Source organism: Mesocricetus auratus, unplaced genomic scaffold (assembly GCF_017639785.1).
Source record: "Mesocricetus auratus isolate SY011 unplaced genomic scaffold, BCM_Maur_2.0 Super-Scaffold_100676, whole genome shotgun sequence".
Classification (NCBI taxonomy): domain Eukaryota; kingdom Metazoa; phylum Chordata; class Mammalia; order Rodentia; family Cricetidae; genus Mesocricetus; species Mesocricetus auratus.
This window is the reverse complement of record NW_024429266.1, coordinates 70,344,584-70,356,742: the sequence shown is the minus strand read 5'-3', so window position 1 is coordinate 70,356,742 and position 12,159 is coordinate 70,344,584. Positions and strand designations below refer to the sequence as shown.

Here is a 12,159-nt window from a genome sequence, read left to right as displayed (position 1 = left end):
GTGACCCTGCCTCTCAGCAGATCACAGGCCTCTGTGGCTGTGAGAAGCCTCGATGTAGCAGGGTGGTCTGAAGTATAAGTAACTGCCATCAGGGATAGTTCCCAGCTACCCTCTGTCCAATGTCATGTCCAGTGTCCCTTTTCTCTGGAACACCAGCCTGTTCCATAAGGACATGTGTGCTTTCAGACTGTGGTCCTCATGTCCTCTTTGTGACAGCAAGCCCTGCCCATACCCAAGCCATGCCCATATTGCCAGCACTGGCTTTCCTCTCTTCTACTGGTGGGAACAGAGCCTAATGGCTCAGTGGGTACTCAGTTTCCTGTAGTTGATTATCTCTTAGAGTGGGGGGTGACAGGAGGCTTCGAAATGACCTTTAGCCAACTTAAGCACAGTCCTGCCCTACTTGTTACCTGAGGGGATCACATCCATACTCTAAAGATGGCTCCAAAGAGTTGTTTCTAATTATTTTCCAAATTTTTGGTATGCAGCATAATGGTAGGTACCTTACTCTTCCTGTCAGCTGCCACTCAGCGGCCTCATTGTGCCAGGCTGGTGGTGTATCTAAGCACTTTTGTAAATGCTGAGTTGGTCATTCAACCCTCAAACCTGAGACTTGGCTTAATTATAACACCAGAACCAAGTTCCTCACACAGCCCATTAGGGATTTCAAGGTCACCATCAAGCCGATGTTCTGAAGGGCTTTGAGATCGGAAGCATGGGGACAGGACAGTAGCCAAAGATGGTGTCACTTGCACAGCCTCCTCATGGTGCCGGGGAACAAGCGTTGAGTCTGTTCTTTGCCAATGACCTTGTGGTAATGGTAGCCGTCTGACTCGGGCACGTGTTGAGGAATTACCTGAAGGCCCTTTGTAAACGATTGCCCTTCAAGGTAGAAGAAAGTAGAGTCGAAGTAAGAACACTGTTAACCTGAGATGGTGTGTGTTCTGGAACCTTGTGTCCAGGCAGTCCTATTTCCCTGAGCTCAGACATTCTTTTGAAAAGAGGCCCAGAGTGGACTCTCTTCTTCCTCATGGTTAGTGTACAAGTATTAAGGTGGGGTTTGTAATATTTGATGAAGGGAAAAGCAACAGCTGTCCCTCCCACAGTGAACAAGTTGTGATCTAAGTATTTGCCAGGGTGTCAATACTTTTGATGTTTTACTTTTGGTTTTTGTTTGTTTGTTATTTTATTTTATTTTATTTTATTTTATTTTATTTTATTTTATTTTATTTTATTTTGAGACTGAATAGCCCCGGCTAGCCTGGAACTCACTATAGATCAAGCTGGCCTCCAACTCACAGAGATCAGCTTGCCTCTGCCTCCCATAAGGTGGGCCTGGCTCACCTTGAGTATCTTTAGTTAGCATTTGCTTGGCTGTTTTCATGCCAGCCTTTAGTAGCATTCCCAGGGTCATTATTTACTTGTATACATCTGGCATATTTAGTTGGGGCCTGATTAGATTCCCTCAGTGTTGAGGGAAACCCCAAGGGTTTGGTTTGGTGACAGACCAGTGCACCCTCAGAAGCACTGAGGACATTGTCTTAGCACAGGTCTCCTCTCCAGACAGGACTATCCTCTCCCTTTCCCATAAGAATTCTACCTCCCATTTCCTTGGTTTTGCCCCTCCTCCACATGCGACTTAGTGAAGTAATAGTTTTGAGACTGCGTCCAGGTCCCACTTAGGTTGACTGCGACACTTGACTTGTAAAGTGGAGCATTAAAGGCTTATAACCGTTTTCCAAACTTCTAGAGTCCAGACACGTGAGGGAAGACTTGGAGTACGTAGGCCTGGATGCAGGTACTAAACGCGACAGCTGCCGCTGCTGGGCGTGTAGTTGGGATAGGCCTCGCTACAGCCTCTCAGCTTCTCACTCGATTCTGCTCTTGGGGTGACTCCTTAGAACCTGAACTAGTTGCTCCTCTACGCCCCTTTCCTGCTAGAACTTTCAGGGAGTGGGACCTTCCGAGGATGATGCAGTTGACAAAGTGGAGACCCTGAGTCACGCTTGTCGACTGTGACACAACTGTGGTCACTGTTCTGTTAGCTTGTCAAAGGCAAATCCTGTTACTCCAGACTGAACTAACTCCTGGTGAGGGCAACTCAGCTGGCTTCCAACTCTGCTCTGCATTTGAACGTGTTCTCCTTTTGGCTTTGTTTTAAAGTGTACATTTTGCTTTTTTTAGTAGCTAATAACATTCTGCTTTTTAATTTTCTGAATGTCACTAACTGTTCCCTGTTGTCCCCTCCCTTGTTTTTTAATTGGCTTAAAGACGGTACTACCACTAAAGCGGAGGGTAAGCGGTTTGTTTCTGTGATTGAGGTGTGTGTCTCTCTGGTCCTCTGTTCCCACGAGTGCTTCCTGGTGCCCTCTTGTCCTCACTGAGGTCCCTGCATGATGTGTTGCACGATGTCCCCACCCTCTTTCATTCTGTCCCCAGCGGCTCCCGGCCCTCCCTCCCCTCAGTTCTCTCCCCTTTCTTGTTCTGGTGAATCAGGACACTGACGTGGGCTGAGGGCGGTGACGATGCTGAGGCCCACTGGGGAGGAATATGGACGTCACCTTGTGTGCTGGTGCCTTGGGGTTTGTTGCTCATGAAGACCCACACGAGCTACACTTTCTTCTTGGTGCTGTGTGGGCCTCTTGGGTTCATCTTTCTGGTTTTGAAAGTAAATGTCTGTGTCAAGTACTCAGGTTCAAGGCTAGTGACATTTCCTACTGTGCTACAAAGACATTTTTAGAGAATATTTTGCTTTCCTATGAAGAGTACTGCTGAATCACGTGATGTTTTTATTTGTGCCCCTGTTTGTCCGTTTGTGCACACTGATCCTCTCACCAGCCCCATGATAATAGCTTTCTCAGCTGAGCACTGGGGTCCGCACCATGGAGAGAAATGAGTGTTTCCACATCCCCTTGGTCCACATTGTAGGCCAAGAAGCTCTTGCTGAGTTCTTCCCTTGTTCTTTGGACTTGAGACACAACCGATGCACTCCGCATTGACCTTAGATTTGCAACTGTTAGACATTATTCTTTCCCAAGGTTTCTGGGTAGAAAGCAGGATAATGCTTCAACAGTTGCATTTAGAGAAGTGTTGACTGTTTGAGGCTGTGGATGGGACCCCAGCCCTCCAGATATCTTCAACAATCAGGATCAGCCTGTTTAGTTTTAACTGTGAAATGGCTACCGTACAGAGGAATTCAGGTTTGAGCAGGGTAGCTCTTTGTAGTTTTTAAAGTTTATTTATTATTGTGTGTGTATGGTGTGTGTATGAATGTGTAGGTGTGTATGCTATGGTTTGAGTGATGGACAGTTTTCAAGGGAGTCACTTCTGTCCTTCCATTATGTGGCACCCCTGGGAGTTGAACTTAGGTTGTCACACTTGTATGGGAAGAACTTTAACCACTGAGCCCTCTCCCCAGCCCCAGCAGAGTAGTTTTATGTATACTTTGATTTTGTTTGTAGATGGGGTCTCATGTAGCCCACGCAGGCCTCAAACTCTCTAGCTAGCCAAGGTTGACCTATAAGTCTGATCCTCCTCCCAAGTGAGGCTGAGGTTACAGTCATGCACCACCACACCCACATTTATCAGTGCTGGAAATCAAGCCCAGGGATTTGAGCATGCTGAGCCAGCATTTTGTCAACAGTGCCACCTCCTTAGCCATACTGTTCCCAAGGCCACAATCTAGGTCTCAGGATTCAGAAAGGAAAAGAGAGAATAGGCTAGCAATTTTTGAATTACATTTATTTGTTGGTATGTGTGCATGTGGGAGTGTAGTGTGAGCACTTATTTCTCAGACATGTCTCATGCTTAGACTTAACATGAATGTTTACAAGAAAGACAGGCAGGCAGACAGGCAGGTAGGCATCCTGGGTATGTCCTCTGAAGGTGCTGATTAAGTCAGAAGGATCTAGAGAACCTGAACTTGAAGAAGTCTTGTTGGTGATCTCAAGGTTGGACAGATTTGTAAAGCCTCTACCCAACTGAGGCTTTTATTTGGGTTAACCAAAGGCCTTGGCTGGGTGATTATTTTCTTGTTCGCTGATAGTAGTACTTTTGTTTCTTGTCCTCCAATGAAACAATCCTGTTTCCTTGTCCTAGATGGAAGGGAAGTGGGAAACTAGAATAAAATAGAATTTCATGTCAGCTACCTTTCTGTTGCAATAAAATATCTTGGCAAAAAGTGACTTAAATAAAAGGAATTTGGGCTTTTGATTCCAGAGAGGAGAGTCCATAATGGCGCGAGAGGCATGGCAGCAGGAAGTCAGAAATCACATCTTGAAAGGTCACAGGTCCCTAATAGAAGACAGTGCGGCTCGTGGCAGCAGGAAGCTTGGGCAGGGAGCTGAGGGATCCCATCTTCTGCGAGCACAAAGCAGAGAGAGCAAACTGGAAGCGGAACGAGGCAATAAACTCTCAAAGCCTGACCTCAGTGACGTGCTTCCTCCAGCAAGCCCCCGGATAGCATTATCAACGGGGGACCGTGTGTTCATATACATGAGCCCATGAGGGTCACTTCACATTCAAGCCACCACAAATAGTTTGTATAAAATGAATTCCCTATATAACAGAATTGAAATCAGCCTATTATGCCTCCTCCACTAAGAATTCTTTTCTTCTTTTCTCCCCCATTCTTTTTTTTTTTTTAATCAATTATATAGACCCAAGCAAAGTTAAATTGGTTGTTCAGTTACTGGACAAGGCACTAAGTCGCTTTCTTGTTTCCTTCGGGCAGAAATGATGGAATGATCTGATTTTAGAAAATGAGAATGGTCAGGGCAGTGGTGACGCACGCCTTTGATCCAAAAAGTCTGGAGGCAGAGGCAGGTGGATCTCTGTGAGTTCAAGGCCAGCCTCGTTTGCAGAGCAAGTTCCAGGTCAGAGCTTCACAGAGAAACCCTGTCTCAAAAACTAAATAAATATTTTTTAAAAAAGAAGAAGAAAAAGGAAAAAGGAAGAAAGAGACAGTAGGAAGCTTTGCAGGAAGAGGATAGTATTTGTATCAGGGTTACCCAAGTCCTTTGTCATGGTGGAGCAGAGGACAGATGTCTCAGTGCAGACAAGCTGTGAAATTCAGAGCTGGTGATGCTAAAGCAAGCTGCCCGTGATAAGAAAGGGCTGTTTGCTGTATATGTTGGGTATGCTTCTGATACCAGCACTGGAGAGGCAGAGAGGCAAGTAGATCTTTGTGAGTTCAAGACTAGTCTGGCATATACAGCAAGTTCCATGTCACCCAGGGCTACATAGTAAGGTCCTGTCCCAGATAGGGTGGGGGTGGGGAGGCTAATACAGCAATACCACTTGGTACCCTTAAACTTTCTCATCTAGTGTTCTATTTCCTCCTCTCCTTTTCCTTATTCTTCACATATTCATATGTGTAAGAGTATACATGCACATGTGTGTGTTGAGGCCCAAAGTTGGCATCTCGTGTCTTCCTCATTCACTCTGCATCTTGTTTATTGAGATGAGGTTTCTTGCAGAACTCAGAGATCTCTGATTCTTTCCAGTCTAGCTAGCCAGCACGTCAACCTCTAGATTTACAGGTGGCTACCCTGCCTGCCTGCCTGCCTGCCTTTTATGTGAGTATTGGGGATCCATATTTTTGCCCTTGTGCTTGGTAAGCGCTTTAGAAACTAGGCCATCTGCCCAGGCCTCCTCTGTCTTTTTAAATTATTGTGCTTCCTCTCTTTCAGCAGTGAAAGGGATGCGTCCTGGAGCCTTTGTATAGGGGGTAACCTCTTTACCACTGAACCAGACTCCCAGCTGTCAGCCTTTAAATATCTTTTTAAATAAGTCTGTTGTAGATGGTAAACGAACTGCACTGATGATACCGACAAAGGGGGTTCAAAAATGCACTTTATCAGAGAGAGAGGCCACTTACATGAGAAGCTGAGAACTGAGCTCAGCACTCTAGTCTCCAAACCTCAACTGGAATCCAAGAGAGCAAGCTCCCCTATCTTCCTTTCCTTTATCCCTGGCTTCTCCCACATAATGGGCATGGTCAATGCTGCAGTCTGTTAAATATTTTATAATCTCTAATCCGTGAGACAAAAAGAAAAACCAAAAAACTGGGTGTGGTGGCACAATGCCTATATTTAGTTCTGGGCTGAGGAAAGAGGATTGTAGCAAAGGCCAGCCTATGTTACAGAGAGAAACCTATGTCAAAACAAGCACCACTGAGAAAATCCGATCAATCAGGTTGGTAGCCAAAGATCACCTTAGGGCCTGGAGAGATGGCTCAGTGTGGGCAAAGAAGTTCCCATGCAAGTGTGAGGACCAGAGTTCAGAACCTCAGTATACACACCCAAGTCAGCTGGACTTGGTGGTCTGCCCATAATCCCAGGTCTTGGGAGACAGACAGGGGATGCCTGGATCAAGTTGGCTAGCTACACTAGCTGAATCAGCAAACTGTGGGTTCAGAGACCCTGTCTCAGTGTGTAATAGAGCAATTGAGGAAGACACTCTATGTCAACCTCAGGCTTCCACATGCGTGTGTGTGTGTGTGTGTGTGTGCGCGCACGCACACACACACACACACACACACACACACACACACAAGGCCATGTTAGCTTAACTTTTGCTGAATTATGATTAGTAAAAACTGACAGCCTCATCTGCCATCTAGGAAAAAGAACTTAAATTTTAGTTAGATTTTGCTGAAAAAGAAGCATTTAGTATTGTTACCTATTTATCTAAAAATTCCTAATTTTAAGTAATTGGCCTTTCTTTACAACTGAAAATAGGTCTATTTATAAAAGTAAAAAAATCTACACTTGTTTTTAAAAACATGGTTCTTTTGAAGGGAGGAGTGATAGGTAGCAAAATTAACACAGGACCAAGTTCTTAAATTCTGGCTGTGTTGAGAGCCAGCTGTGCACAAGCAGGGGCTGCTTTCATTGTGTCCCAGCAGGTGAGATGTAAAGCAGGTGGGCATGCTGGGATGCCCAATGTAGAGAGAACTGAGATGGAACTGAAGACTTCTTTCTGTACAAACCTAGGAACTTAACCTTAGTGCAAAGGAAGCTGCTTTTGGTATTTTAATTACCTTAGGCCAAGGCTTCTGAGATTTCTATTTACCAAAGAAATGATTATACAGCCCCTGGGTATATGGATATCTACAATAAGTATACAGACCACTCAAGTACTATAAGTTATTAAGAATTTCATTGTAAAACAATTCTTCAGCATACATACAATTTTACCATTTATTAAAGACAAAAGCATAAATGTACTTGTTTCTTTTTCTGCAAAGAATGAAATCTTGCCTGAATAATTAGGAGTGCAGAACACAGACTGTTATCAACACTTTTCAGAATTGATTGATTGTTGTATAGTTCACCACTTTCCATAGTACAAGATAGCATAAGTATGGCGTGGGCCATTTTAGAAATCATCACAAATTCTGTCGTTGAGCAAGACTTTAACTCAAGCCAACAAGTCAAAGAGTGGTCTTTAAAATCAGACATTCTCTAAATCAGTGAATCAATCAATCAAGTCAGACTCCACAGGTAGACTAATATTTTTGAATGAGAGATGATAGAAAATGTGAGAAATCTTTACCTTTCTTGTGTTTCTGTAAGAGCAGAAGTTCGCACATTAAAAAGACAAAACATTACAGCTCATGACATTACAGTCAGATGAATAAGTGCTGCCAGAGGCTTCATTATGAACTTTAATTTGAATTCAATTTTTGGTTTGACTATTCATCAACTTTTTTACTACTCATTTTTTCTCACAGTTCCCACGTTTAGTAATGGGTCCATGGATTAGGAGGCTTCTGCCTGAATTGACTGTTGAGAACCATTTCTGTAAGTTAGATTTGGAACACAGCTTCAGGCTCCCATGATTTAGGGTCTTTTCCAGCAGAATAAAAACATGGCTGAAAGAGAATTCTTAGCAGTGTTAGAATGCTGTGAAATTGGAATGTTCTTCCTTGATTCTGTGAAAACTGAAGGCTTACCTCTTCCTAAAATCCTTGCTTCTCCCAGTGTCTGTTCTTACCTTTATATTTATATTTATATTTATATTTATATTTATATTCTGTGCATCCCTGACTCCCCCCCCCCGCTAAGTCTACAATTTTTCCTTCATTGTTATACAGTTATTTAATTACTTGTACTATTCTCACTTAGGCTGGCTTTGTCCCCTTTCATACCTATTCTGTCTCTTATAATTTTGTGGTATACTACTGAAGTATGCTCTCGTGGTTATCTGTCATTTAATTGTGGTCCACCACAATTGAAATATGTTCTGTGTCAATCATTTAATCATGGTACACAGTTTAAGCATATTCTCGTGGTTTGCCGTGTCTGTGCAGTAGCTTGTGATTCTCTTGAAGACCACAAAACATTTTGTGTTTTTCCTTTAAAACACATATCCAGGCACTTATAATTGCCAACTAATTACCATAGAAACCAGTTTCTCTTCCTATGAAATAAACACATATCTGAACACAGCACACCAGAAAGTCCTTCAAACTATGTAGCTACTTTCCAAAAAAAGTAAAGAAAGTTAAAAAAAGCAAGAGGCCTTTTCAGGTGACTCTATAGCATAATAGTAGGAATGCCAGGGCACACAGAAAACAAGACTTTGAACTCACCAAAGGTGCAAGGAGCTGGCCGGAAGCCAACTAGCATCAACAAGGGACCATATGTCCATGAAAAGGTACACGTAGAAAAGCTCTTCAGATCGTCTTGCTGTCCTCAATGTCCTTGATGGAGCAATCAGTCTTCTCTAAGCCTTTGTGACTGAGCTCTGTACATACTGTAAGCTGATGTCTCCACCTCCCTTGTGGGGCCTGAGACCCTGCTGTAGAATTAAGTAGTCTGTGTGTGTAGGTCCTGTGAGGACACTGAATTTTCTCAGAAGAATCTATTCTTGGGTTTTCCAGTTAGATTTCCTTGTTCTGTGTGCCACATATGCAAGTACAGACTGAAGGCCCATCAGAGAAAGGTAAACAGAATGAACCCTAAAGGGCTTTAGAGTCAATGGGGGAATATAAAATACCTATTTAAGGTGTTCCAAAGAAATGTGAAATTTAATTTTTTGGGGTATATGTGAAATGCATAGACTTCAGTGGCCAAAATGATCCTTCCAGTTGAGGACACACTGCTAATCTAGAAAAAACAATACAGCCACCCAGCTCCAGATGTCATGAGTGCAGGGTCCAGGTGGAAGGTAGCAAGGCTGGTTAAACCGAGGTCCTTGACTGAACCCCGGGGCTCTGGGCTTTCACTGTCATGACTGCAGTACAAAACAGGTTATAATCACCTGCATCCATGGCCAGCAAAAGGCAACTTTACTGGGAAAAGACAAGGGGCATTTTGTGTGCATGTATGTGTGGGTGTGTGTGTGGGTGACTGAACCCCAGGCCTTGCCTATACAGTCTGTCAATGAGTTGTACCCCTAAACTCAGCATTTTTAAGAATTTCTTTTGAGTCAACAGTGCTCTGCTGCTCCTGTTTTGCTTTGTTACATGAGTAAGACAGCACAATAAAGGCAAATAAATGGAAATGTGTAATTTGAAAAATATTGATGGCTGGCTTATTTTATAGGTTAGGTAACCCCAGATCTATATACAAACTAACAAAAAGTCTAGCAAAAGTCTTAAACTTAAGGTCAAAATGTAATGACTAAAAGCCAGGTGTGGTGGCATATGGCTGTAAATCCCAGGACTCAGGAGGTTGAGGCAGGAGGATTGCTGTGAATTTGAGGCCACTACATAACAGATACCAGGTTAGCTTGGACTGCCGAGCAAGGCCCTGTCTCAAGAAACTGTGTGTGTGTGTGTGTGTGTGTGTGTGTGTGTGTGTGTGTGTGTGTGTGTGTGTGTGTGTGTGTACATGTACGATATATTACTGTTAGCAAAATAAAATCTAAAAGTTCTTTTAGTAATTAAAATAAAGTATCCTTGCATGAGTATAAAAGCTGAAGTAGAGCTCTGAGAGAGAGGCATTATAAATTGTAAGGAAAGAGTTGAGGAAATTTATTTGAGAATTAGTCATATAGAAAAGATAAAATCTCTCCTTGACCGTATGAAAAATCCATTCCACATGTGTACTCACAAATATATTGTTGAGTAAAGCAATATGTTTATAACTTTAAAGTCCCATTTTAATTTTAAATATGCAAAACAGTGACATATGTTTCTTGATCATGCAAGTATATTTATCTACAGAAAAAAAAAAGAAAAGAAAAGGAATTTGAGAGTCCTGAGCACTGGCCTTAGGGCCATGTTGCCAAATGCTGGGGAGTGAGAATCCTCCAAGTGGGATTTAATTCTTCAAGCTTCTTGGATATAGGTGTTAATTAAAAAAAATGTGTGTGACCTAAGTATTATACTTGTAATAACTTTAAAATAGATTGCTTTTTAATGTTCATTTTGCCTGATTGCCTTCTTGGGTTTTGCTGGGTGTCTTACAGAAAGCAGAGGTACTTGGGGGCCAGCCAGCTGGCCTTCGACAGGCACCTATGCCAGACTGTGACACTGGAGAGACTTCTCCCTGTTTTGCTCTTTCTTATCTATACAGTGCTGTGAGAATTCTAATGTGACAGAGATCATAGTTCTCAGTAGAGTAAATAATTTTAGTAAATGTCCAGTAGTTAATGTAGCCCAGGTGGGCCTCAAACTTACTGTGTAGTCAAGAGTGTGCTGAACGTCTCCTCATCCTCCTGCCTCACCTTCCAAGTCCTGGGACCAAAGGGTGTGCCACCATACTCAGCTTATATGTCTTTTTAAAACTTTACTGAAAGTCACTGGTTCCCCTCCACCCTGATGCTACACTTTCTTGAACCTTCTTCAAACCTCAGACCTTGTTTCTGCATTCTTCCTCTGCGAGCTTTATCTGCTGGGCTGGGAAGGTGTCAGTCATGGCCAGTTGTAGCTGGCTCATGGAGAAAGGCATTTTGTGCTTCCTTGAATCCAGAGCAGCCTTGTTGGGAGTTCAAAACCACACTCATCACTGCTCATTCTACTGTGGTCACACTGGTGTCTTAACTCTCATGGGGGTCCTGGCTGACAGAAGCCCCTGCTCCCTGCGTGGTCAGCTACATCAGTGCCCTGTGCTTGTGGTGTGGGTTCTTATGTAGGTCACATTGGCCAAAGATGTTATGAAAACACTTTTTTGCTGTATCCTCCAGGTCGGATCCGCACGAGACGGCAAAGCTCGGGGAGTGCCACCAATGTTGCCTCCACACCGTCAGACAGTCGGGGCCGCAGTCGCGCCAAAGTGGTTTCACAGTCTCAGCGTAAGCAGTGTGTTTTATGCTTTGGTTTCCTTAGCTTCCCTTAGTAGCAGGTCCCACAGCTGGACAGAGACTTCCAGCAGCTCTGAGACATTCTAACCACAATGCTAAGGTAGGCTTTCAAGAGGGAGCATTCCAAGTATGCTTTGGTCTCCTTTCCAGGTGATTCCTGTTTCTTGGGTTGGGTAGATGACTGTCTCTATAGTGCTTGAGGACCTGAGTTTGGATTTTTAGTACCCACATAAAAAGCTAGCTGTAATCCTGTGATCCCAGTACTGGGGAGATGGAGACATCTGGATCCCTAGAGCTTGCTGGTTGACCATTCTAGTCTAATTGGTAAGCCTTGGATCCCAGTAAAAGACACTGTCTGAAAAAAGAAGGTAGTGGTTGAAGAAGGTACCCAACATCCTCCTCTGGCCTCCACACATGCATGCACACTCAGGAACATATAAACACACACACACACACACACACACACACACACACACACACACACACACACACACACACGTTGATAGCAACTTTCACTCCCTATCCTGAAGTCTTTCAAGTCAAAATTTACCTGTTATGTAATCTGTTTTGAATATGATTTCCTGTAGGGAATGGTAGTTGAGAGAAGTCTTACATTTCTTTTTTGTTAGCTCTTGGCCATGGACTCTGCTGGGTTCCCCACTCCAGCTGGGTTAGTGCTGTGTTTTCTGGCTATAGAAATCCAAATGTCACTTGGACTTAGAAAGAGGTGAAAATTGCTTCTCTGGTGACATTTAGATTAGGAGAGTCTTAATCTCAAACCTCAGGAGCATACCAAGCCTGACTTTGAGGTTCCTCACTTCCACTTTGGCCTGGTGTACTCACAGGAATGGAGGTTGCTAAATAGTAACACATGATTGAGCCTACACCCCAGGCTTACACATACAA

At 43.5% G+C, this 12,159-nt stretch overlaps 1 protein-coding gene across 41 annotated transcripts in view; it reads left to right on the top strand.

The window, feature by feature from the left end:
* Positions 1-12,159, top strand: part of Clasp1 (cytoplasmic linker associated protein 1) — a 227,789-nt gene that overhangs the window by 131,492 nt on the left and 84,138 nt on the right. For 17 of the 41 annotated variants that reach the window (XM_040738743.1, XM_040738742.1, XM_040738752.1 and 14 more), the window contains exon 20: positions 11,137-11,244. In XM_040738743.1, coding sequence (XP_040594677.1) covers positions 11,137-11,244 — 108 coding nt within the window. Of the gene's footprint in view, positions 1-1,750; positions 1,799-2,271; positions 2,296-11,136; positions 11,245-12,159 lie in introns of all 41 variants that reach the window. The other 24 variants (XM_040738740.1, XM_040738737.1, XM_040738721.1 and 21 more) reach the window with 2 other exon arrangements.